This window comes from Indicator indicator, chromosome 26 (genome assembly GCF_027791375.1).
Source record: "Indicator indicator isolate 239-I01 chromosome 26, UM_Iind_1.1, whole genome shotgun sequence".
NCBI classification, from domain to species: Eukaryota; Metazoa; Chordata; class Aves; order Piciformes; family Indicatoridae; genus Indicator; species Indicator indicator.
In genome coordinates this window covers 1,905,997-1,933,067 of record NC_072035.1, presented here as the reverse complement: position 1 = coordinate 1,933,067, position 27,071 = coordinate 1,905,997, and the positions used below count along the sequence as shown (strand labels likewise).

General features: G+C 47.0%; 1 protein-coding gene across 1 annotated transcript in view; it reads right to left on the bottom strand.

The window, feature by feature from the left end:
• Positions 1-14,418: 14,418 nt before the first annotated feature.
• PI4KA (phosphatidylinositol 4-kinase alpha) overlaps positions 14,419-27,071 on the bottom strand; it is a 62,924-nt gene continuing 50,271 nt past the window's right edge. The window contains exons 42-56 of the mRNA XM_054392729.1: positions 26,458-26,625; positions 25,467-25,520; positions 24,702-24,822; positions 24,266-24,395; positions 22,621-22,691; positions 21,724-21,796; positions 21,533-21,603; positions 20,767-20,876; positions 20,105-20,209; positions 19,520-19,645; positions 19,085-19,205; positions 17,773-17,932; positions 16,431-16,520; positions 15,998-16,081; positions 14,419-15,082 (exon numbers count right to left, since the gene is read on the bottom strand). Of these exons, the coding sequence (XP_054248704.1) occupies positions 15,031-15,082; positions 15,998-16,081; positions 16,431-16,520; positions 17,773-17,932; positions 19,085-19,205; positions 19,520-19,645; positions 20,105-20,209; positions 20,767-20,876; positions 21,533-21,603; positions 21,724-21,796; positions 22,621-22,691; positions 24,266-24,395; positions 24,702-24,822; positions 25,467-25,520; positions 26,458-26,625 (1,536 nt within the window). The 3' untranslated portion in view covers positions 14,419-15,030. The remainder of the gene's footprint in view (positions 15,083-15,997; positions 16,082-16,430; positions 16,521-17,772; positions 17,933-19,084; positions 19,206-19,519; positions 19,646-20,104; positions 20,210-20,766; positions 20,877-21,532; positions 21,604-21,723; positions 21,797-22,620; positions 22,692-24,265; positions 24,396-24,701; positions 24,823-25,466; positions 25,521-26,457; positions 26,626-27,071) is intronic.

The following is a 27,071-nucleotide window of genomic DNA, read 5'->3' as shown; positions in this document are numbered from 1 at the left end:
ATTCTCATCTCTGAATCTCTGCCTCTTGCACTATCTGGATAGTCCCTCAGATATTCCACCCAAGTAGCTGCTTTCTGAGGTGCATCTCTTCCATCGTGTTTCTGCCGAATATGCCAAGCAGGGAAATTACTTCACTTTGCCAGCAGTGCCAGCTGCACTGAGTATTACAAATCTGAGGCAGGATGACCCTGATGACCACATACAGCCAGCTGCTTGGTTATAAGTGCCACAGAAAGATCTCCCTTCGACACTGGAATTGGCCAGAATTGTTGTCTCTCCTTTGACATTCTAGGTAGGACTATCTCCTTCTCCTTCCAAGCTCAGACATATGGACAGGAGCAGACTAAAGGAGAAATTCTGACCTCACCAGAGGAAAACAGATGCAGACTTACAGTCCTGCCTTTGACAGAAAAGCCATCCCTGGCCTAACTGGAGTAATCAAGAAGAAGTTTTGCTGACGTAGGCATCCTGTAGGTATTTGCTTTTACACCAGCTCCTGAGCACAGCCAGTGAGCAGAGAGCAGTAAATCTGTGCAATGGCAGGGGAGGGCAGCAGCAGAAAGAGTCATTTCCTCTTGCAGAAGTGCCACTGGATGGGTACAAAGGGAAAGGCAGAGGGGCCGTCAGCTCCTGCCACACATTTGTGCATACAGATGCTTCTGCAGAATCCTCACATTGCCCAGTGCAGCCATACAGAAGTGGTACAATTAACACTCATGAATGCCTCAGCCTTGTGCTGGCAGAATTCCACCTTTATGACTTCCCTTCCTGTGCAGTCTCCCATCCTTAGCCCCTCTCCTACTGAACAAGCCATGTGCTAATTTCCATCTTCTCTGAGAATAAAATATTCCCATCAGACACCTTCTAAAGTGCTTGGCTGGAATCTAGATAGATGTCTGATGATAATCCAAGACAGTTAAGTTTCCTTATTAAAGAAATACATTAAATTAGTTGTAGACACAAGGATAGCATACAATTGACTCAAATGTTGCTGCAGAGTCTTAGGATGTGACACATTTGCTCACAACAGCAGCTGTTTCCGACCTGATGCCTCAGTTCTCACAGCAAGTGCAAAGTGTAAGGACTTGCACAAAATGCTGGCAAGGCACAAGGAGGAATGCTGAAGCCAAGTGGAAAAAAAAACCACAACTTTTTCTTTTCTGTAAGTAATTATTATGGAGGGAAGCACAGCTCAATGCAGTTCTAATAGTGGGAATTAACTTATTGGAAAAGGTTGGGCAGTAACCCAGACACATGACCCTCATGTGGAATAAAGCCAGAAAAGGTTATCAGCTCCTCTAAACTCCTTGCCTTATGCAACATGAAATCACTGTTGATGCAAAACATGACAGTAGTTGCATAGGTTATTCAAGAAAAATCCATTCCTTTGATGTGCCACATCCATATCTCTGCAGCACAGCAGTGTGAGCATGATCACACTGAGTGCACAGTGAATCTCAGAAAGAGGGATACAGCAGAAATGGGAAGGAAATGCTGAATTGTTGTATATGATCTTTTACATGGCAAACTATCAGTTGATTTATGTAGCAAGAGTCCCACAGAGTTAGTTCATGATAAATTCATGAGGCAATGTGCTTTTGATCACACGGTGCTCTTATGTCTTGCCATTTCCAGCTCCCTCTGTATCCACCTTCTGGGAACAGCATTCTGCCTCCTGTGGCACACTGAAGCTAAAGACAATAAGGACCAGGCTGTGCCAGATGCCTCTCCTGACATGTCACATTCTGGAAGGGAAGCAGTGCCCTAAGACAATCAGTAGTCTGGGAAATAGCAGGGCAAGCAGGTGGTCAGAAGGGTTAAGCCTCTCCTAATAAACTCAAGCATCTATATCCCTGTGTGGAAGAAAGGGCTGAGAAGAAGCAGCTCTCAGTCAGCTGACCTAAGCAAAGATGCTCTCTACTGCACATGCACAACTAAACCACTGGCAAGTTCACAAGTCACCACCACGGAGTCCTAGAATGGCTTAGGTTGGAAGGGACCTCAGAGATCATCCAATCCAACCTCCCTGCCACAGGCAGGGACACCTCTCAACTAGACTCAGCTGCTCAAGGTCTCACCCAACTTGGCCTTGAACAGCCCCAGGGAGGGGGCATCCACAGTCTACCCGGGCAACTTATTCCAGAGTCTCACCACCCTCGTACTGAATAACTTCTTCATGAGTCTTCCCAAGTTCCTATCCAGTCTAACCCTATTCTCCCTCAGCTTCAAACTGTTCCCCCTTGTCCTATTGCTAGACACCCTTATGACTTTCCCTGCTAAGATGGGTGAGATGAAAACTCTTTGGGGGGAGGGGAAAAAAAAAAAAGGCAAAACAAAAACAAGAGGCAAACCAAACCAAACAAAAAAGCCCAACCCAAACCAAACCAGTATGGGAGATAGAGCCTATAGATGTAAAAGGTGCATTGGTTCCTTGTTTAGGCCTCTGATGTCATAAATTCTGCGGTCTGGACTTACCCTCAATTTATAGTTATCCTGCATATGAGCATGGCTACCCCCAAGGTAGGGCACTGCAGCCAATAGGAATCTTGGTGAGCACTGCCTGTGAGCCCACGGAAGCAGGGAAGACAGCCCTTCTCAAACCTCATATTATCTTATAGTTTGCAGCTGCTCAGTACCCAGAACCAATGCTCACAAGCTAGTTTCAGGGCACAAAAGCATCCCTGGGTTATCTTTCCTGGGACACCCACATAGTAGGTGTTCTGAACTTTGCAAGGAAAAATTAAAAAGACAGTTTCAAACCATCACAGGTATTACTACAGTGGCATGACAGCAACAATCGCATGCCAAAGTGATGCAACCTAGAGAGCAGCCCAAACTGGCTGTAATTGGAATCTGCTTCTGCACCTTGGAAAAGAGTGGCCTGTGGGAAGATTGCTGCTTTCCAGCACATGCAGAGCATGCTACAACAGAGAACAGAGTCTTGGGAAGATCTCTGGCATCTGAACCAACTGCCATGGCCTGAATAATTGCCATGAAGGGTATGTCCCAGAGTCACAAGGCTGTGTTCACTACAGGGTAGGGAGCACTAGTCTGGAGAAAGCAACTGGAGCACGCATGCTCTAATAAGTGGGTAACCCAACCAGATACAGAATGACCTCTTTCTCATTTTCCTCATCTAAGACTTCCTAACTCAGAGACACACAGACAGGCAAGGAGCTGCATGAGCTGAGGACCATGTGCTAAGCTGGGACATTCTTGCTGGAAGGCCGTGCCAGCCAGGAGTCATTTCCTTACATCAAACAACCAGTGTACCACCATTTAGTAAAGGGAGGTCCTTTGGTGCCCAGATACTCAGCGCTGATTTAGCGTGTGTACAAGAGCCCCAGTCCTTTTAAACCTCCTCAGCAACTACGGCACTTCAGGGAAACACAACAATTAGCATAATTGCCAATTCAGCCTCTAATAATGTACAATGTGCTCATTAACCCAATTAACCCCACGCAGCACAACAAGCATCACAAACAACACCACTGATGCGGTGGAGGGCAATGGCTGCTTGACAGCGCCAGCCCTGCGCCATCCCAGCATGCTGACATGACACTGGGCAAGGGCTGAAGGCAAATCCCAGCAGCAGGACCCCCACTCAGCCTGGAGGTGGGCACGCTGCCACCTGAGCTGGTGTGGCAGCCACATGCTCCGCTTCCTCCGGGGCAAGACAGCAGCTTCTCCTCCCACAAGGTTTTGCCTGGAATGGGCTGGTACATTTAATTAAACACTGTATCAGTACCCCCATATGCAACCCCACTTTTCCACCCCCCTCTCTCCCTGAAAGAGTCTCAGGTGGGATTCACTCGCCTGCTTTTGCTGCTGCTTAATTCAGTCAGGCTGGTAAATAATTCAGCAGGCACTCAGCCAACAAACAAACAGGCAGGCAGCACAAATGGCCAGACAGGGAGACGGAAGAATGAGAGACAGAAAGAAAAAGCAAACAGGAGAGTGACAGCTTTTATGGAGCTCCTTTTCTACTGGCAGGACTGCAAGCAAGAAGTCATTCCTGCATCTTCATCCCCTGCAGTTACACTCTTATCCCCTAAAGAAGGAGGGAGTCTGTCGGACACTGCCATGACCTCCTGACAGCTCACTGGTTGAGGGCCCACTGAATGGCTCCTCACTTTTAGGGAGAGCTTCCATGGCTTGCTTAAGCCCTTCAGCTCTGAAATCTCTCAGTGATGGGCACCAGCAGCTCATGGGCAAGAGCTGGGCACAGAGGAGTCTGCATCACTGACTCCAGTCCATTTAGGCCTGTTTTCCCAGCTGTAAAGGAGAAGATGAAATCTTTCCCCACTGGGGTCTCAAGCAGGTCCAGCAAACAGGAGCATTGCCAGGAGACCAACAGTTCTGGTGAAATGCCAAACCTTGCCACTTCCAGCCCAAGGGTCACAGAGCAATCTCAACACGAGCCTTGTCACATCACCTTGTGTTACAGACAGGCAAATGGACCAGGGCTGTTTTGTTGACCTGCCAACATAAGGGAGCCCATCAAGTGACACAGTTGGGAAGAGCTCCTCATTCTCACAGCTCTCTGCACCACTCACCATTTTGGTTATCTGCATGAGCAACCTGGGGGACTTTTGTATCCATGCAGGATGCTTCTCCACCACATCAGCATGCAGAAAGCAAGCAGGCAGCAAGCATTAACTCGCAGAGTATCGGTTCTCAGGCAAGACATTCTCTATGCCCAGCCAAACAAAGCTCCAAGCATTGCAGGGATCCACACTGGAGAGGTTCCCTGCAGCGTCCTCTCATCACCTGCTCTACAGTCCCATTGCACCTCCCAGGCATCTGCCTGAGTTGGCTTTTTGGGTGTCCAGGCCCATAAGTAAAAGCCAGTCAGAGGGGAAATCAGAGACCCACATCCCAGAGCACTGCTGAGGCCACAGTGATGTTGCTGTTTCCTGCAACTGGACTGCTCCCAGCACAGAGGTTTGGGCTTTACTCACTCCAGTGACTCTGCTGGAGGTTGTCAGATCAGGTGTGGGAGGGGGCCTAAGAGATACAGGAATGAGTCTTTTCCCCATAGTCTCTGAACCATACTCTGCACGTGGCAATGGAGGAAGAAAGGTTAAGAAGAAACACCTAGAGAATGGTGTCAATATCCACAGATACCACAACCCAATAAATTTGAGCAGTCAGAGCTGCACAGAGCCCTGCAGGGTGCTTGTAGCAGCTCCACTCAACTCCTTCACACATCTGCTCCAGAGGTACTTAGCAGGTGAAAGGAAGAAGCTGTTCCTGCAGTGTATCAGTGCTTTGGGGCTATAGAAGCTCACACAGGACTTCAGGAAAACACTGAGTAGCATAAGTTTAGACACCAGAGTGCTGAATGCTGGCTATAGCTGTATCTTACAGCTTTGGACAAAGCCAGAAAACTCTGCAGCACAACACTGCTCAGAAAGGAGCAACTTCAAGCAATAAAGGCTTTCAATAGGAAAAAAAAAAAAAAAAGGTTGCAATGAATTTTGGAAGGTTTATCAGAGATGCAAGCTACCTGGCACTGCCAGAAGAAGCATAACATGAGAAGGACACTGAGCTCCTACTTTCTTCCCCTGTGATAGGGCCACAAAGATGATCCAAGGGCTGGAGCACCTCTGCTATGAGGACAGGCTGAGGGAGCTGGGCTTGTTCAGCCTAGAGAAGAGAGAAGACTCCAGGGGGACCTTAGAGCTGTCTTCCAGTACCTGAAGGAAGCCTAGAGGAAGGCTGCAGAGAGAATTTTCATGAGGGTGTCTACCAATAGGACAAGGGGGAACAGTCTGAAGCTGAGGGACAGCAGGGTTAGACTGGAACTTGGGGAGAAGTTCTTCAGTATGAGGGTGGTGAGACTCTGGAATAGGCTGCCCAGGGAAGTTGCAGATGCCTCCTGCCTGGGGATGTTCAAGGCCAGGTTGGATAAGGCATTGAGCAGCTGAATCTAGTTGAGAGGTGTCCCTGACCCTGGCAGGGAGGTTGGATTAGATGATCTCTGAGGTCACTTCCAACCTGAGCCATTCTATGATTCTATGAATACCACTTCTGCTGAGCCAGGCTTGGATAGGTACAACCTGGTCCAGACAGCACATCCATACTACAGTTGGAATTCTAGGCCATGAGTAACCATTTGCTCTACTTCTATTATCTACCCAGATCTGTTGCTTCCCCTGATCTGTCCTGCTGTTAGTTTGACACAATCCTTGTGGCAGAGAACTATCACAGTGTAAAAAGGAAAGAGGTAGGCTCTTAGTTCTGCAGTCTAGAGTCCTGCACCTCCCACCAAACAATGCTTAACCATGTGAAGGGTCGTAGGGATGAAGTGTGTAAACTGTGAATAAAAATATGCAATACCCTGCAGCTCTGCAAAGTAACAAGCATACCTGTATTGCAAAAAGGCCCTGAGGTTTTTGTGGAGAGCTACAGACTCAAATGCTGCAAGCTGCTGAATTAATTTAGATGTTAATTAAAATGGTGATACTGCAGATCTGTGCTGGGCTATGAACAGAGGTTTTGTAAAATGAATCCTTTAGAATTCTCTGACTGCATTGGTGAGTGCAGCAAATACAACAGAGCTGAGCACCTGCAGCACGAACTCCAACCACAGCAAAGCTCTGCCTCCAGCTCTGGAGCCCTTGGCACAGAAAGGACATGGACCTGATGGAGCAGGTCGAGAGGAGGGTCACAAAAATGATCAGGAGGCTGGAGAACATCTGCTGTGAGGACAGGCTGAGGGAGCTGGGGGTGTTCAGCCTGGAGAAGAGAAGGCTCCAGGGAGCCCTAACAGCAGTCTGCCAGTACCTGAAGGGAAAGCTACAGGGAGGCTGCAGAGTGACTGTTTGCAAAAGCCTGCAGGGACAGGATGAGGGACAATGGTTTGAAATGAGAGGAGAGCAGATTTAGGCTGGATGTTAGGAAGAAGTTCTGCCCCATGAGGGTGTTGGAGCACTGACACAGGTTGCCCAGGGAGGTAGTTGAGGTCCCATCTCTGGAGATATTCAAGGTCAGACTTGACAGGGCTCTGGGCAACCTGATCTAGTGGAGGATGTCCCTGCTGACTGCAGGAGGGTTGGACTGGATGAGCTTTGGAGGCCCCTTCCAACCCAAACCATTCTAGGATTCTATGACGATTTGAGGTAAACACTCCACTATTCTGTCTACAAAACCAACCAATAAACCAAAATATTCATCATGGGGTTTTCTGTGATCCTTAACCTCACAGTAGAAACAAAACTTTTGTGGATGTTATTTTGAAGGAGTTTTCTACACACACCCCAGCAGCTAAGCAGAAACTAAGCCTATTAATGCAGATGGATTGTTTTAGCCAGCATCCTATGGAAATGCCAGGATAGAAATAGCTCAGGAAACTCCCATGCACTACAGGTTTGCCAAAATAACCCCCAAATCGCCAGGCACTGTGGGGAGTCAGCGTTACCAGAAAGGCTTGTCTCTCAGAGTGCTGGGATTGCTCTAGGCCACAACTGGTGTAGTACACAAGGACAGCAGATGTTTGGGGGTAGCTTACACACAATGTGCTCATTAGGTGAATGCCCTCGCTCTGTGCTGACTCCTTGCTACCAGATATTTAAGCAGTTTGCATGCGAGGGTTGTCACCGAGGTGGCAGTGGAAAGACGTGAACTTCAAAGGAGACAACAGGGCATTGTACAAATCTCTCAGACTATCAAATCCCTGAATCTGTCCTCAGAGCCATACGATCACATGACAGTTGACAGTGTGGGATACAGAAATGCCTTTTGCAAGAGTAGGAGCCATGCAGGTTGGTTTATTATTGTGCTTCATATGAACGTCCTCCAAGCCTCATCGCAAGGAGTGAAAAACAATGGAAAGGTGACTTGAGCGTAGGTGAACACACAGCAGAGAGAAGCTTTTTCACACTAGGGAATAACTAAGGATTTCCTCTTCCAAAGTAAGGGAAAGAGGTAGCAAGCGACAGCCATTACTTGACAAAGTTGTAGAGTTGATCCTGTGCACCTTGAAGACAGAGAGAGTCCAGAAAGACATTCCAGGAGAAACAGATACATTCTGGTGGCAGGTAATGAGTTGGTCAGTTGATCAGAAAGCAAAGTGCTCCCAGAGACAGGGCTGAGCCACCGTGGTGAGCTGTCCAGCTCAGCGTGGTGACTCCGAGCCCACAGTGACTCCCTGTCAAGGGTTTAGTTACCCACCACCCGTGGTATCAACGAGTTAAAAAGAAGCAGGGCTACCACTGACCCAGTCTGGATACTGCTTTTGGGGTTGTGCCTGGACAGACCTAGAGCAAGCAATGAAGTCACGTGAAACCAGTACAGCAGTTCTCAGCAGGGTCCTGCAAACCCCTTCTGGTTTTGGCTCTGGCAGGCTCACATTCCCTGAACCTCAGCCTGAGATCTTCTTTCAAATACACACAAACCCTCCAAGTGTAACCACAGCCAAGATCAGCCTGGTTGCAAGTCAAATATTCAGATGGTTTCCACCCCAAATCGTAAATCCCACCCCGTCACCTGGAACTGAGCCCATTCAGCTCAGACCTCAGCCTGCGTTTGGGGAAACTCGACCCCGGTTCACTGCAAGGTTTGCAGATCCAGGCCGTGTTCTGGGTTTGTACCAAGCCCTGCAGAACAGGCAAGATGCCCTCGGGTTTAGGGCCCCTGCAGACCCTGTGTCGCCAGAGTCACGGTGTCATCTAGTGGTGACAGCTCGCATGGGCGCACACGCAGCGCCCAGCGCCGCTTCCCTCCCCCCCCCGAGTGCGGTGCAGCTGCGGGGCCAGCCAACAACCTCCTCCCAAAGTACATCAGCTCTTTGAGAGGCAGAATGGGCCCCATCATTTCAGCAAAACCCTTTCACACCTCGAGTCCAGCTTTTGGCAGAGGCTTCCTCATAAAGTGAAGGGCAAGCACCTGGTTTCCCTGCTATTTCTACACCATCAGTAGACAGACACAGCCTCCTAGGAAAGAGGGCACACCACAAGAACTTTGAGGGATAGCAATCATCAGCAGGCTCGTTGGTAAACAAGTTTTAAATTCCAGAGTCATTCTGCGGGCAAAAGTTGCATCTGCTGAAATGTCATTTTTGCATATACTGTTCCCAGTGATGCTCAAGAATCCTACTAACAGGTATTAAGAGGGAAATAACTCAAATTTCAACTTGTCCCTTGCCTAGGCAGAAAAACGCGCTCAGGTCTCAAGAAATGGTGGCTGATTTTTGGCTTCCCAATTTACACCCTACGAGGTTCAAGTGCACTAAGAACTGAGAAGCCAAAGCAGCTCCCAAATTCAGAGCACTTATTTGGCTAGAAACCAAGCTCCCTATGCCTCACTTCAAGCATTACTAAAGGGATCTGGCCCACCCCATATCCCACATGACGGGGTTATGGCAACACAACCCTGTTCCTGCTTCTCAGTGAAGCTGGGAACTGAGGTACCTGCTCTTAAGCGTGCTCCAGTTTTAAGGAGTCTGTAGTGAGATGTAAGCTTAGGAGTTTTACCTTTCAGCTGAGCTGAAGCAGGAAAAGAAACATGATTGGTTTCTCAGGCCCAGCTGCTGGGTAGGAACTCAGTTGCCATCAGCCCTGTTCCCACAGCCTCAGGCACTGTACTGAGTCACTTGTCCCACAAGCTGATAAAAGCTCAAAGGAAAGAAACCTCTCTTCAAATTCGAAGAAGGATCACAATGTCAGCAGAGAGGCAGGGAAAAAACTTATTTCAGCATTGTTCTGAAAACCAACTGGGTTTTCAGGTTCCTGAGGTCCTTCTGAGATTTCAACAAGGATCCAGCTCTGGTGTTTCCTTGGCAGGTTTGTCTTCTTACCTAGAGCTTAACCCCTCCCTCTGATCTAGTCATCCCATCTGCAAGATAATGAGCTTGAAATTACAGTGTATTTGTGTGCCCCTCTGAGCTGTGATACAATCACAGCTGTAGCTGGATATTTTTCTTTCTTGTCTGGGTTGCACCCTAAAGGCCAGGGTTGTTGCTAAAAACCCCTGAAACTCAAAGCCCAGTTTACATGTGGGATAAAGCACTTCTCAGAGTCCGGGTTTCTTTTGGGACCCCTCCCTTGACAGTGCTTTTTAAACCTGGTAACAGCACAGACCAGGGCTATCTTCAGAGCAGAGGACACCTGATTCCACCTTCTCCACAGACTGCACAGGGAAGCCTCTTAACTCCTGCTTGCCCTGCACTCAACAAAATGACCACAGCAATTAGTTGTAATCAAAGTTAACTCCTTACAGCTGCACCAAAGGATTTTCTTCTCGCACACCTGTTTTCTTTCCCACCCTAACACCTGCATCCTGACCATTCTGTGAGGCTTGAAGGCCTCACGCTGCCATCTGCCCACTCCATCTACTGGGAAGGGGAAGCCCAAGGAGAATGGCTTTAGCAGGGAAGGTTACACTGCTGGTGTTGGGGAGGGAGTCATTTCAGTAAGTACATTGAAATATGGACAACTTACATCAGAGCCTCTCTGCTGAGAGCCTTCCACCCCAAAGCAACCTTCCAGAACACACAGGCACAGAATCACAGAAATGCAGCCAACCTCTGGAGCTGAGCATAGCTGCTGCTGCTCATCCAGCACAGGGAGATGGTACCAAAGAGCCATGGCAGCACCCATGACAAGCCTCTGGCTTTGGGGTAAAGGCACTATGGATTTCCGCACACTTGCTGTGCCAGAGGAAACCCAGATATTTAAAGGCTTCGCCTCAGACAACACAGAGTCAGCAAAACACATTTCCTCGCTGCCCCTTGGAAGGTCAAAAACCTGCCTAGCAGAGCGGGCCGGCATACAAACTGCCAGGCTCCTGAGCCTTCTCATATCTGACTTTCAGGTGAGCTCGCTGGCTCCACCGCTCAGCGCCTGCTATGACAGAGCTGTCACAGACAAAGGTCGCGGCAAGGTCCTCCCCGCCAGCCCCGCTTGCCTTTCCTGAAGCGTCGATCTTCTCTCCTCGCCGGCTCGCTCCGTGTGCTCCCCGGCACCACCGCCTGTTTCCGAGCGCCCTCTGCCGTCCAGCCCGGAGAGCTGCCAGGCTGCTGTTAATAAAGCCGAGAAAATGAGCGGGATCCCGGCTGGGGACGGGCGAGCGGGCGGCACCGAGCGGGCGGCACCGAGCGGGCGTCGCAGGTGCCCAGCGCGGGAGCTGAGACCTGAGCTCAGCTTTTGGCGCCAACTCCCAGTGCTGTACAGGCGGCGGGTTTGGAAAGCGCGAGCACCTGCCAGGGCTGCCCAGAACCAGCCGTTTTCAGCTCTGTTCCCTGTGCTCCCCTCCCACACCTGACAAAGCTCTTGCAGAGCTCTTCTCATCTGGGATCTGAGGCAGAAAAGGTAGCACTGTCACTGCTGGGATCCTTTCCTGGCAGCTCTGCCCCTCACTTCTGCCTGGACCATGTCATCTGAGCGATGAGTAACTCGTCTCCAAAGGCAAATAGAAAAGCTGGCTTTCATCCTGTCCTAGCCCAAGATATGGAGCCAGGAATCCCTTTAGGCATCAGGGGCCCCCAGAAAACTGCACAAAACCAGTTTCTATCCCCGTAGTAAGAGATAAGACATTCTAGAAGTTTCTAGCAACTCACAACCTCCACTACTTGGCAAAATTGTTTAGTCAGTTGGTTGTCCCCACAGGTCCAAGAATCTTTCTCTACCCTTACCCTCTTTCTGTTCAAGCTGGTACAGTGAGCGAGGCCTGAGACTATGATGCAAGTTTCTGACTCTCAATGCCAGAACACAAGCTGGCAAGCTGCTCCTTACCTAGGTTAATAAAGCTCTTTTAAATATAAGACCCACGAGTAGCTTTATCAGTTCACTCATTCATATGCAATCTATCACACCCGCACAGCACTGTCCTGCACAACAAACAGCTTTGCAGCATGTCCGGGACTCTCTGTGTGACAAGGCTGGCTGCAGCAAAGTTCTGTGCTCCAGAATAACGTGAGGTTCTCCACAAGGAAATGGTTCGCACGTGAAGATGCACACATACAGCCTGCATCTGTATACCACCAGCAAGCGGCTTCAAAAAGCTTGGATGTGGCACTCAAAATACCACATCTTGCATGGGAGAAGAGAACTGCATGATAGCAATGTATGATTTAAACTCATCTTTTTGTTACCCCTCTATGTGAAGTATTTTGTTATTCCTGAGTTACCACTCCTTTATCTCTACAAGCATGGAATTCCATGACTCACCCCTTCTTACATCAGGATCAGTTACCACCCCACATCTTGACTCCAAATCAATCCATGCAGCTGGGACTGGCTCCTAGGTTTGCTCCAGTTCATCCATTTTTTCCCTCTCCTGCAGCAAAGCAGAATTTGCTTTGCCGACTTGTCCCTGCAAAGCTGAGACAGTTTGCTGCAGAGCAGACCAAGGCACATTCCTAGCTCCGTATGTGTTGTCACTGAGCAGGTTTTAATTCCCAAAGACATGTGTGGGGTGTCAGAGTCTCTAACATGGTCTTTGTGTGAGCACTTACACCCACACTTGCAACAATTGCTCCCAATTCTGTTCCCTTTGGGCTGCAAGGCTTCCCTTGGGAAGACACCTGAATGCAGGCAGGGAGAAAACTTCTCCCTCCAGTGAACGGCCAGCCATTGTCCATCTGCCTGTGTGATGGCTTATTTGTGTCACTGTGTCAGCCTCCCTGTTCTGCTCTCCCCACGCAGGCAGCAGGTTCAGAAACCTTCACAGGGGCATGGTTTTTTATTGCTACGGTAAGCACCGAGACTGACCACACCTGCTGACCCTGGAGAGGGACTGGAGAGTGTAACAGGAACACTACCACTAGGCAACCGATCCTGTAGCAGAAATAAACACAAAGGCATGGCTACAAAGCCCAAGTAAGAGCAGCCCATCAGTGACAGGGGCCTTCTGGGGAGGCTATTTAATAAGCCAGCTGATGCCAGGACTGCACCTTATCAGAGCTCATCTGCTTGTGCCAGCTAAGAAGCTTATCTAATAAACACTGTGTCACCTTACAGATCTTGCTTCTTCAGGATTGTAATTTTTGTGACCTCCTAAATGCAGAGTCCTTAACAAATACAGATGAGGCTCAAAAGCCTCAAACCAGCCACCCCATCACTGCTATGCTGCAGGTAACGGCCTGGGCTAGGCACCCTGCACTTCAGGCTGGAAAATAGTGGCAATGCTTCCAAGGATGGCTGCAAGATGCTTTCAGTAAGGATGTTCTGTCAGAGAGCCTTTACCTAGTAATAACCCTGTGCATGGCTCTCACTGAGGGTGCCATGTGTTGCCCAGCAGACCTCAGTCCTTGTTACACAGGGCATGCAGCAAAGCCACCTCTCAACACCAGACATTTTTCCTGAGATTAAACAATTATTAGCTTTTAAGCTGTATCTCTGCTCAGGACAAATTCTTTTGTTTATTGCTCTTCACTGACAGCATTCACGAGGAGGCAAGGGGACAGTGTGGAAATATTTATGGTGAAAACAAAAAAACCCAGCAACCTAAACTGTTCTGTTGGCCACAACCCCTCCCCCCCTCCCATCTCCAGCATTTTCCAGAGGACTCCCACTCCTCTCCACAGGCTTGCTCATTGCACTGGCTCTCTGCCCATATCCACCCTGACAGTGTGCCACATGTTCTGGGTGCCCGCAGGCGGTCCCCCGACCCTTCCTCCCAGACAGGACTATCACGAAGGCACATCGCTGGTGGAGGTGGATCGCTGCTATTCAGCCTCCAACACACAGGATGAGATTAGCATTTCAATAGCGCTGATCAAGTTATCGGTGGCACTGAACCCGGGCTCCATCTGATGCAAATGAATCACTATCAATTTTGCTCCTTTCTTAAGGGCTCTTAAAATGCATGGCCAACACAGAAAGAACTGCAGTGGGTTTAGTGAGGGAAGTCTGCCTCTCACTATGACCTGGAATTTCTGAGAGCAGAGGAACCATAGGAGCAGACAAACCACAGAAACTTTTTTTAAAGAGCATTTACCCCATTTTTTTGGGTATCTCTTTTCTCCCAGGGCTGATAACTCATCAAGACATATTCTGGGATAAGGTTCTCAAACAGTGGAATGGTCTGCCCAGGGCAGTGCTGGAGTCACCATCCCTGGAGGTGTTCAAGCAGGTTTAGATAGGATGTTAGGAATAAGTTCTGCACCATGAGGGTGGTGCAACACTGCAACAGGCTGCAGAGGGAGGTCATTGAGGCCCCATCCCCCGCTCGCTGCAGGAGGGTTGGACTAGATGACCTTTAGAGGTCCCTTTCCAACCCAAACCATTCTCTGATTTATGAATGAAAAATGTCATTGAGGATGGGCAAAAAGAAAAAAAAAATCATCTTTCTGCACAAGAAGGAAAGGTCACACTGCAATGAACTCTACACAAATGTGCAGAATGCTGCAGGCTGGAAATGAAAATTGGCGCACAGCAGAAGAGTTGAACCAGACCCAAAGTCTAAGGTCTTTTATTACATTTTATAGATTAAATATATCTTCAGTAGATTCTCTTCTTTAAAACACACAAAAGGAAAAAATACATTCTTCATGTACAGAGGAAATACTGACCACGTAACAGGGACCAGGTACAGTGCAAAGTATGAACACAGCTACACAGACATCACCATCCTGGATGATTATCAGGATTTTTCTACAGTAAAATCAGACCAAGATAACATTTCTGCTTTCAAAGAGCAATCCACACCCTGCCCTTCTATAGCATTTGAGGGGGATTGTGCAGGAAAAGGAATTTGTTGACTTTTTAAAGGTATTACAAAATCCTTGCATTGCATGAAAAAAATTATCAAACCCCACCAGGTCTGCCTCTTTCACACATTCATCATCGTAGTACAATTTTTCTTGTGATTGCAGCCCAAACTCACGAACTCCAGAGGGAAACAGAAGTATCTAGAACCCAGTACAGAGAAAGGAATGAACTGGACCAGCTGTTGCAATGGCCAGGAATCAGGTGCCCACACACACAAACACGAATGATGGGGATAGTGAGGTGTGACTGAGCAGCTCCTACTCGTGACAAGCACAGGGCTGCATGTTTCGCTTCAGCAGTGACTCTACAGTGCCTCTCAGTATGGGATGTCATTCTGGTAGTACTGGATCATGTCATATGTCCTGCTCCTAGAGAAGAAAAAAAAAAGTCAGAGGTAAGTAAAAGTTTTAAACATAGACTGCACGCACTGTCACAGAACAAACATCAAGATCACAGAATGGCTCAGGTTGGAAGGGACCTCAGAGATCACCTACTCCAACCTCCCTGCCATGGGGCAGGGACACCTTTCAACTAGATTCATCTGCTCAAGGCCTCATCCAACCTGGCCTCGAACACCCCTAGGGAGGAGGCATCCACCACCTCCCTGGGCAGCCTATTCCAGAGTCTCACCAAACCTCACACTGAAGAACTTCTTCCTGAACTCCAGTCTAACCCTGCTCTCCTCCAGCTTCAAACCATTCCCCTTTGTCCTGTCTCTAGACACCCTTATGAAAAGTCCCTCTGCAGCCTTCCTGTAGGATGCCTTCAGGTACTGGAAGGCAGCTCTAAGGTCCCCCTGGACCCCCCTCTTCTCCAGGCTGAACACCCCCAGCTCCCTCTGCCTGTCCTCACAGTAGAGGTGCTCCAGCCTTGGATCATCTTCGTGGACTCCTCTGGACTCACTCCAACAACTCTGTGTCCTTCCTGTGCTGGGGACACCAGAACTGAAGGCAGGATTTGAGGTGAGGGTCTCAGCAGAGCAAAGTCAAGGGGCAGAATCCCCTTTCTTGCCCTGCCCAATTTTTGAGCCAACGATTCACTCTGACAGAAAATCTTCTAATCTTTTGGCTAGGCACCCCTGCTATTTGAGCAGCCTGGGCATTAGCCTTCCTGCCAGCATCAAAGTGTGGAGATGCAGCATGTTCAGAAGCAAAGCTGCTGCTATCCTGCGTTATCTCAGTACCAACAACTCAAAAACGCTCAGTATCTGACTGATAAAACTCTGCTCGCAGCTTGCTGACTTTCCTTTGGCCACAGAGAGAAGACATGCATGGGTGCCAAACCTGTTGCTGAGGAAACAATTCTGGATGATCTTGATGATGAAAGTTGCAGCCTCCCTTTCGGTCATGTTGGGGCTGAACCTGTGCCTATATGCAGAAAATTGCAAAAAAGAAGAGCAAGGTCAGTGAGGTTCCCCTGAGCATGGCAAGAAGGTGTCTTTGCACAAGCTTAGCCAGCTGTTGATTGCACTTGCTGCAAGTATCTCCTGCTTGTGAGACTTCCTCATACAAATTATCTCATGTTTTAATTAGCCCTTGCTGTCAGTGGAGAGGGAGGCTGTGGAGTTCCTCAGTTCAGCAGCAGCTCTAGGAACAGCAGATTCCTCTTTCTAGGCAGCTGCTGCTTTTAAAATACCTTTGTAGTGCCCTTGAGCTGCAGGGCACAGCCTGTGAAGAACACAGGAAGGTTCTCTAGCTCATGCATATGCTAACTTACTTCAACAGCTTGATTGTCTGCCCTCGGAAGCAGGGCAGCCCTGTATCCAACATCAAGGTAACCAGCGAGACCACAGCATCCATGTAAGGCCTGAAGAAAGAGAGGACAACAAGGTTACAGCCCTCAAACTCCTGCAGCCTTGGCAGGTAAAGCAGGCAGGCTGAGAAGCTCAAGGAGCTGGCTCACACCTTTTGCTGTAATTAAATCAGCACATCTCATCCTTTTATGTTTGCTGGTGGAGCTCCACCATTGCCTGCAATCTGTCATTTTCATTACACCTCACTGCTTGGTGTTGAACCTCCTGGGAATGCTGCAAGATGAAGGGGCTCGAGGAGGATTACACAGAGCAATGCTTCAGCAAACAATGTTTCTTTGGCACCAGACAGGTGAATCAGTGCATCCAAACAGTACAGAAGGCTGAAACCAGCAATACCACACTAACAGATTACTTCTCATTCCTAATTACCTCATGTAATTCTTTGCTACACCATCTTAGCCTCTCTCCTCCCACTTAGGGCATTAATTTCCTACCAAACTATTACTCTGCTACTTGGGTTACATTTTTGCCTTGACATGGAACTTTCTCTGGTCTGCTCCCCATCAAGGAACCAAACTGATCTTGGCTCCAAGACAGCCCCTTGTGGGGCTGAAGAAACTTTGACTCTGTAAGATAACATCAACAATACTTTCTACTCCTGGTAGTAGGAGCTTTTATCTACTGTAGTATCCTCCACCTAGGCACACGCAGCACTCTCTCCATACTGATTTATTAGTGCTCCTATTAGTGTAGTGTAGTGTAGTGTATTTATTAGGGCTTTATTAGCGTAAAAGCAAACCCATGCTTGGCATGCCAGAAGGTGAACCTGCCATCTTTGCAGTGCCTGGCTGTCAATCACAGCTGAAGAGCTGAGCTACAAAACCCCTGCACACTTCACAACAGAAAACTGCAGCAGTTTTTGCACATCCCTACCTAATTAACTCTAACTGAAACAGTGATGAACGTGATTGTCCTGTCTGGGAAAAGAAGGAACTGGTTTGCTCTCCTGCAGTTTCTTACTGCAAAGCTTCAGCAGCATGCTAAATGGTTTCAGGAAATGTGGTCAATATCACATTTATACATTGGTTACAAGACATGAAATTTTCAAATCTAACATAGGAACAGGAAAACCTCACAGAGACAGGCTGTCAAACTGCAGGATGAAGTTATTTCCAAGATCCAAGATGTATCAGAACAGTCTGACAGGCTCAGACCCCCTACAGACAAATGTTTATTTTTATTTATCTCCTCATCCGGTTGTGGCACGCAAGCACTTTCTCTTTCGAGCAGTTAAGAACACCTCACCTGACTGCCAAATAGCCTCTGACACACATCTCCATGAACCATTTGAACGGAGTTGCTTCCATTTTGCCTCCCATTATCATCACCATCTCATCAGTCAGCTTAATGTCAGGCTCCCAGCCCAGATTTCCACCAGGTGAGCTTTCAAACATGAATCCAAAATCTGTGCACAAAAGATAAGCTGCCTCATAAACTTGGTTGGTTAATTGTGTGCTGTCAAAGCTCACAGAAGAAAGCAGAGGTGGATGTCATGTATTAACACCCACTTTTTCTACCAACGTTTCAATTCTAACTGGAAAAAAGCTTTGATGTAGTGTAAGAACCCCAACAAAAGAATCATCACCATGACATTAGACTAGACTTAAGAATGATTACATCAAATACAAAAATCCTTGCTGAAACATCTGTGCAGTTCCAGAAAAGCAAACCTAAAGCAGAGGTTACAGCCTCACATTAATTTACTTGTCAAATTTAATTCAAACTCACACAGTGATGAAAGGAACCTAAAGACGTATTTATATCCTTGTACATTTATACACACACATGATGAATGCAGATGTATAACATGCATGACCCATACTTAGCACCATAGAATGCTTTGGGTTGGAAGGGACATCCAAAGGTCATTCAGTCCAACTCCCCTGCTGTCAACAGGGACATCCTCCACTAGATCAGGTTGCTCAGAACCTTGTTGAGCCTCACCTTGAAGATCTCCACGGATGGGGCCCCAACCACCTTCCTGAGCAACCTGTTGCAGTGTTCCACCACCCTCATGGGGCAGAAATTGTTGCTAACATCCAGCCTAAATTTGCTCTTCTCTTCATTTCAAACCATTGCCTTGTCCTCTCACTGCAGGCCTTTGTAAACAGTTCCTGTGCAGCCTTCTTGTAGCTCCCTTCAGGTACTGGAAGGCTGCTCTGAGGTCTCCCCAGAGCCTTCTCTTCTCCAGGTTGAACAACCCCAGGTCCCTCAGCCTGTCCTCGTAGCAGAGGTGCTCCAGCCCCCTGTCATCTTGGTGGCCCTCCTCTCAACCTGCTCTCCATCAGGCCCCCGTCCTTCCCATGCTGAGGGCTCCAGAGCCACGTACATATGTGTGCATATTTTTTCCTGAACCTGGTAAAACTTTGCAAAACTACATTTCCAGAGAGCATCCACTACAACCATGCAGCCACAACTAAAGAGGCATGAAAACATCCCCTGTGTGTTTGCAAGCTCCGCAATCAGCATGGAGATTGAGCTCACTGTCTTCTACGAGCAACACTCTACAGCAGAAGGAAAAGGTAACTGCTGAAATCCGAACATGGATGTGACTGACCAATATGAATGATGTGTCCCTTTTTGTCCAGCATGATGTTGCCATTGTGTCTGTCTTTGATTTGGAGCAGAAACAGGAGCAGGCTATAGGCAGCCATACTGCGGATGAAATTATAGCGAGCCTGTACAAACAGGAAGGTAAAATGGATCAGAAAAACATGGAGAATTTAATAACCCTCTATCCCAGGAGCAGATACATCTCAAGGAGGCTTTTTCATCTCTTCCATTCATGGTTAGCTTGAAGCAATGTCCAATGACATTCTCCATACATCTACAGCTGCAGTAACTTCTTTAGCTACATTACTCATGGCTACAAAGTGATTATCAGCATCAGAAACCAGATACAGCACTAGGGTAGTAATTATTTGTCATTATTTCTCCTAGCTAGAATGTTTCCCAGTTGAGGTATTGCTGTGCTTGCCAAGTGCTGTTTTACCTTCTGGAATGCAAGGGTAGACTCATCTCCATACTGCCTGGTGAAGTAGTCATACATCCCCGAGTCCGTCTGCCGGCCCAGCTGGTCCCGGGACGTGCAGTCAGGGATGCACTCAATAACACCACACTGAGGGCAAGAGGAGAAACGTGTCTGCAAAGCATGCTCCCAACAAATACCCTGGTCATGGCTTTTGGCAGTCAGACAGCTCCCTTATGAAATGTGGGGAAGTCTATAGAGGACTGAATGCAGGATTTCTAGTTCATTCACAGAACACATCCATCCAGTTTTGCAGGCTTTCCACACAGGGCAAGACAAGCTCTGTGACTTCCTGCTGACTTGCACAACGTGGTCCCAAAAATCAAGCAGCAAACAAAGAACCACAGGCAGCAAAATTTGAGAGCCAAAAGCTTCAGAAAAGCAGGAAGCAGGAGAGGAAAGACTCTTTTGTCGTTGGGACTCCAAATATTTGGCATGAATGATGTGGGCAGCATTTCCTTGGAGTGTGGAATTTTTATGTGCTGCAAGAGGAAATCTCTTTTAATGAGGAACTATTTTGTGCAGCAGTACAGTTAATTGCTCACTTACCCCAGGAGCTGTAGCCACCACTCTGTATGGAAACACGAAAAGATCCAGGCCTACCAGCTGAAAGATGTTCTTGAAGAGGTCGATGATTTGTAAAGCTAACATGTCCTGGCAGACAAGAAACAAATTACACAAGCATTGCAGGGGTGATGGATCACAAGGTAAGGTTACAAAAATGCTCTGAAGAACTCTGAAGTGAGCATTAAGTTACCCCAGCAGGTCTGCAGATGTGTGCTTGTGCATGCACTGTGGCTCTGGGGGCCATCACAAGGGGAGAAGATAAATGCTGTTTAAGTGGGGAGCAAGCAATACTGAAGATTCAACTGCTGACCTATGAAGAACATGTTTTCCCATCACTCTGGTAAGAGGGCTGCTAGTAACTCCATGGATAACAGGCAGCATTCCCTCTTAAACCAAAACCAATCAGACCTCAACATACGGAAGCTACTGAAACTCTGAAAAAGAATGTTAAATAATGGGAACTGTGTTGAAAAGACGCCTTTAGTTTCCAAATCAGAATTTCCCACTTCCCTCCCTCAGTCCATAACTACTGGAGAGGCTCAAAATTCCAAGGAAAAACATTTCTAGGCTAAAATTGTTCTCTTCCTCATTACTGCCACCTGCAAATCTGTCCTCTCTAAGTGCAAAGCCTGATAGCTTAGTACCTGTCTGCAGTCGTCGCCCACTTTGAAGATGGCTGCCTGCCAGCAGATTTTCTTGCTGTCCACCCCTTCCTCTGCACTTTCATCTATGGAATCAGAACGACAGCGCAGACCTGCAAGAAGAGTACAAACAGAATCCAGACATGGACTTTGATCAGTAACTTTTATTGTGACAAGGCCTCTGCACTCAAACCCACAACATTTCCCTGCAGGTGTACTATGGATCTTTCTGCCTTGCAAGCTGGATGCTGTAAGACACATCACTGACTCACAGAATCATTTAGGTTGGAGGAAACCTTTAAGGTCATCAAGTCCAACCCTTATCCCAGCACTGCCAGGTCAGCAGCAAACCACCTCCAAAGTGTGTTCCTGATTTACCAGAGGAAGGCCTGAATTGCATTCAGCTAGAGCATCCCACAGCATTTCTGAGAACTAACTGCCAAACCTCAGAGCGTGGTACAGTCTGACAACCAGGCAAAGGTAAGCAATTTATGTTAGTCTAAAGTAACTGGGTAAAATGTCTTCAAGATACCTCTGTGGCTTGCTTCCTGGGACATTGAAAGTGAGGGGGGAGGGAGGAAGGGATTTAAATTTTCAGGCTTTCCTTCTCACTTCCTTTGATTCTTTATTTCCAAGCTGAATCACTGCAGATGAAGTTCAACATGGAGACAGTTGTACTGGAGCAATACAGGTCACTAAAGGCAGGCAGTGTTAGGAGAATTGCTGACTCTTAATTAGTAGTGTCAATGATTAAGATGCAGTTACTTACCTTCTTTTTCAAGCTCACTAACTCCACATCGTTTCACTTTAAATTTGGCCAGGTAGGGTGCTTTTGCTGCACTAAATGGTAGTAAAACCAAAAGATGATGATGAGTGAAAGTTAGCCAGACAAGAATTTCTACACAAATATCTAAATATCATTAATTAACTTAATGGGAGAAGAGAACAAGAGCAGGGTACCTCTGCATAGGAGTTCCAGATTTGTAATCTATGTCCAGAACAATAGCCTCAGGATTGCTGGGCAGGTAGCAGCCTGCAAAGTGGAGCAGAGAGGTGAGAAAGAATCCTTTGGCTGCTGTGAGAGTCAGTGACATGCCTGTAACTTCTGTGCATAGTTCTGACTTCAACAAAATGTCACAGACCAACTGGAGATGACAGCCTGTAAGGTACAAAGGCTGCAGCCTCCTTTGCGTTAGTGCGTGATGGCCAGGAAGGAACAGAACAGAGTTTTGAGCTAATACTGCAGAATCTGTACCACAGAAATGGACAGACAGGACTTGTCCTGCAGTAGTCCCTAATAAGATGTGGCAGCATGTCACAGTGCACTAGGGAGGTGCCTAAGCAACCAGCACATGTGGTAGGAGAATTGAGACCTGTTAAGACAGGGATCAGGGAAAGCTTTCATCAAATTCCACTGGAAAAAGGAGATTCAGACTGGGAAAAATATACATTCAAGGGGTGTAAGGACTTTCAGACAACCATGTGTCAGGGGAATGCCTGATGGGAGAAAAAAGAGAATGAAAGGATCTGGACATGGCTTCACTCTTGAGATATCTTCTCAAGAGTGCCTCATCTTGAAAAAAAGAGAAGGTGGCCAAGGAAAAAGAGCTTCTGCTTTTATCCATGCTTGCTCTTGGGCAAGTTTTGCTACTCCCTATAGATATTGTTTGATGGGTAAAAATATTGGAATTGTTTGAAGAGAAAACCAATCCAGCTACACTAGAAAAACAGATCACTACCAACATCAGAAGCAGAAAGCTGCCATTTGCAGAAATGTTTAGGTTTGCTTGCAGAAAATACAGTCCTGATGTGGAATGCAAACAGCCCACTGCATGATACCATCAAATCACTTCTTACCAGGCTGCACTTTCACCTCAGACAGAGCACTCAAACAAGCTTTTTTCCTTTCATCTCCTTTAGGGAATGGCCTAGAAAGAGGAATGTATTTATTTTTTACCTGCATTCCATATATTCTTCTATATCCTAGACTCAAATTTGTTTCAAATTTATGCTACCTTTACTAAAAACGTTTCCTCCTGTAATGACAAAGATCTCTTAGCACAGCCCTTCTAGAGAACTTTCAGACTCAGTACCTGACTAGTACATTTGCTGTCTTAACAAAGGTTAAAGCCTTTCCTTCATAGATTTAACACTGATTTGACATACAGGTTGTTGACAAACTCAAACAGCATAAGAGATGTGAGAGAAAGATATGAAACTCTTCCTTGTACAGACATCTGAGCATCTCAAACCCCTCTGTAAGCACTGCTATAGTTACAGGAGCGTCATTTTCTCTTGTAGAAATTCTCTTAGAATTAAGAATATTGCTAAGTGGAAAAGGCCAAAGTCACAAAACGCCTACGTGCCTGATTTGTTCACATGCTTGGTATGGCTGCAGGACACTGGAGATGCACAAACATTCATTTTCAAGCTGGGGTGTAAAATGCAGTGCTTGCAAAGCACAGTTACTACCTGGTGCTTAATTATGACTTCATACTAACAGTGGATAGATTTCATTCTAAACACCAAGATAATCAGATCCTAACCTCTTTGAACTCATCCTACTGATTAAAACACAGAGAAGGCACCAAATATTTAGAACAACAGAATCATAGAATTGTTAGGGTTGGAAGGGACCTCAAGGATCATGTAGATCCAACCCCTCTGCCAAGGGCAGGGACACCTCTGAGCAGGTTGCTCAGAGTCACATCCAGCCTGACCTTAAAAACCTCCAGGGATGAGGCTTCTACTGCCTCCGCAGGCAACCTGTTCCAGTGTCTCACCACCCTCATAGAGGAAGAATTTCTTCCTAACATCGAATCTGAATCTACCCATTTCTAGTTTTGCTCCATTTCCCCCAGTCCTATCCCTACCTGACACCCTAAAAAGTCCCTCACCAGCTTTCCTGTAGCCCCCTTCCAATAGTGGAAAGCCACAGTAAGGTCTCCTTGGAGCCTTTTCTTCTCCAGACTGAACAGCCCCAACTCTCTCAGTCTTCACAGGAGAGGTCCTCCAGCACTCTTCTCATCCTCGTGCTTCTGTGATGTCAGTGGCCTTTAGCCTGATGCCCTGACACTGGTGGCTTGGCAAAGCTTTGTTTCAAATGAGGTATGTTCCAGGATATACATTTTATATGGCTTTCAAATATTTCCATATAGCAGAGAATTCTTTAAAAATATGCAACCAAATCACACTTAAGAGTTTGTGTGCTGAGCTGCTGCCATCCACTGGCAAGCTTTACAGAAGTTAAATTCCACATATCCTAACAAAGAGGTATTATCCCTAAAAGTCAAAGTAAGAGGAGACTTTGCAACTTTTAAGTTACATTTAAGAAAGATAAATAAATAAAATTTCATTTCTTATCACATAAATCATTAACTCTTTTTTTCCTGAAACCACTATCCCAATACCCCTGCAAGTGACTTAGCCTTTTAATCAGGACAGTGGTAATTAACAGACCAGCAGGCCCCCAAACAGCACAGTTCTGAAGTCCAGCACTCACTTGATAATGGCTGAAACGTTGGTGATTTTATTAAAGAAGTCAAATTCCCGCTGGTAGAACTCCTTGGCAGGCCCAGATAATGAACCAGTTATCTCCTCCACTAGCTGCTCCAGAAGTTCTCCAATGTCAGCTGCATGTGAAAGGGAAGCTTATTTCAGAAAACTAAATGATATATGTGATGCAAACAGCCCCCTTCGGGCAGCGCTCGAAAGAAGGAACTGATGCAAACACTTCTGCGTCTCTCTGGAGGCATTCTCTCAGCTGCTACTACAGCAGGTAACTTCTACCCTTCTACAGAATGGGCTCCACTTCCACAAATGAAAGAGAAGTTCCTAGCTAAAAGGATTCTTCCTGCCAAGAGGGAAGCAGGAAGGAGATTTAGACTGAACTGAAACAAGGAAAGGAGTCAAGGTTGATTTCATTTGAAAGCACTCACGATCTTTTTGGTGTCCTTCTTCATCCAGGTAGATATTAGTTTTCATGTTCCAGATGAACTGGTGAGCCAAGAGTTGGGATTTGGCAGCTGCCCACAGGATGTATTCTCTAACATAACCCATCTGCAACCAGACCGAGTCCAGTTCAAGTCAAAGATCATCACCACTCTAGCAGACTCAATACTACAGGGATGGGGCCTCAACTACCTTCCCTGGGAAACCTGTTGTAGTGTTGCAGCACCCTCATGGTGCAGAACCTGTTGCTAACATCCAGTCTAAATCTGCTCTTCTCTCATTTCAAACCACTGCCCCTCATCCTGCCACTGCAGGCCTTTGCAAACAGTTCCCATGCAGCCTTCTTGTAGTTCCCTTCAGGTACTGCAAGGCTGCTATTAGGTCTCCCTGGAGCCTTCTCTTCTAGATATCTTCTCTGTTAACTCCACAGCAAAATGATTAGGGACAGTGATTTAATTTCATGATTGCCTGTCTCCTGCAGGTTTTTAAAACCTTTATTCAGACAGAGTTCTCATCTGAGGCTTCCCATCAAAATATTTTTCCTCACGGTTGCGTAACCTAGCCTCCAGTTTACCTGCACATAAAAGAGGTGTAACCAAAGCAAGCCAGCCTCTACAGACATTTTTTTTCTTCTGTGTGTTAGAGACATAAGTTTATAACAATTAGGCAGCATTAAGTTTAAATTTTTATCTGATTTGTATTCTTTAAGTCTCAAAGCTGCTTTAAGACCTGCTTTGTTTTGCCATCCTCACCTTGTCGTACCGAAGTGCCTGCACGATCTGTGGAATGTAGAATAAAATGGCATCCTGAAAGAGAGGAGAGTGCAGGGGGTTTATTAGGATTGTTTTAGCAGCTGAAAAGTGAAGGTAGGTCACATGGAGAGAAGCATCCTTTAGTTAGGTGATGAACAAAGTACCACTGCCTCTTTATTTTAAACTGTATATATGGCACTTACTCAAATAAAGCTAATTTTCTGCCCAGTTACTCCCCTCAAAAATATTCTTAATGATGAATTTTACACCTTTGACAAGAGTTAAACCCCAGCCTTCTGCTGCTTTAGAAGGAACACCTTTCCACTGAGACAAGGTTTGAAAGGGACAACTATAGCAGAGCATCCTGAAGAATTCATCTTAGTGTGAGTTACAACAAAAAAGTTGCAAGCACATGAGCCAGTCATAGAATGGGTTTGGGTTGGAAGGGACCTCCAAAGGTCATTCAGTCCAACTCCCCTGCTGTCAGCAGGGACACCCTCCACTAGATCAGATTGCTCAGAACTTTGTTGAGCCTCACCTTGAAGATCTCCAGGGATGGGGCCCCAGCTACCTCCCTGGACAACCTGTTGCAGTGTTCCACCACCCTCATGGGGCAGAAATTGTTGCTAACATCCAGCCTAAATCTACTCTTCTCTCATTTCAAACCATTGCCCCTTGTCCTCTCACTGCAGGCCGTTGCAAACAGTCCCTGTGCAGCCTTCTCATAGCTCCCTTCAGGTACTGGAAGACTGCTCTAAGGTCTCCCCAGAGCCTTCTCTTCTCCAGGCTGAACACCCCCAGCTCCCTCAGCCTGTCCTCACAGCAGATGTGCTCCAGCCCCCTGATCATTTCATAGCCCTCCTCTGGACCTGCTCCATTAGGTGGGACAGCCAACTCTAACTTTTCTTCCCCTAACATGATGCCTGTGGCCACAGTGACTAAGGCCATAACTTCACTTGGGGTGTTAATGCTGTCTTGGAACTCAACTTACCGGAGGAAAAGAACGCAGAACTTTAACCCCGTACTGAGCTGTTAGAGGATGAGGTGGATACATGCTTGAAAAATAAGAAAGGCCGGTTGGTGGATCTGTTGGTGCCCAGCACAGCACATGGCTGAGCTCAGGTGCATCAGCATCGATGGTATGCCAGGTAACCAGGTACTGAAAAGCAGGTCAAGATAGGTGAGGAGTTCAGAGCACCCCATAACATCCAGGTAATAGACATCAGACAGCAGTGCAATTATCAAGCTTCCTACAGCAGGGGAAGCAAGACATGCTACATTTTACCACATCTGTTTTATCTAAAGCATTTATTTTCTCTATAGAAATCTAACAATTTGGAATTGCCTCACCTCCCAGATCACCAGATGAAGTTACTGAAGTCAAGTTACTAAAAGCACAAGACAGGAATTCTAGCATAGGGAGAAAGAAGAAAGGACAAGCCCTTTTGTAAGACTCAAAGAAGGTTCAGTTTTCCTATTTTACAGCTGATGTGTGGAATATGAAGCTCTGACAAAGCTGTCCCTCACATGATTAGAGTGCTTCACTGCAGATCAGCTTCAAGAGTCTCCTCCATCTGAACAGCTTTGGCTCCTGACATACAGAAA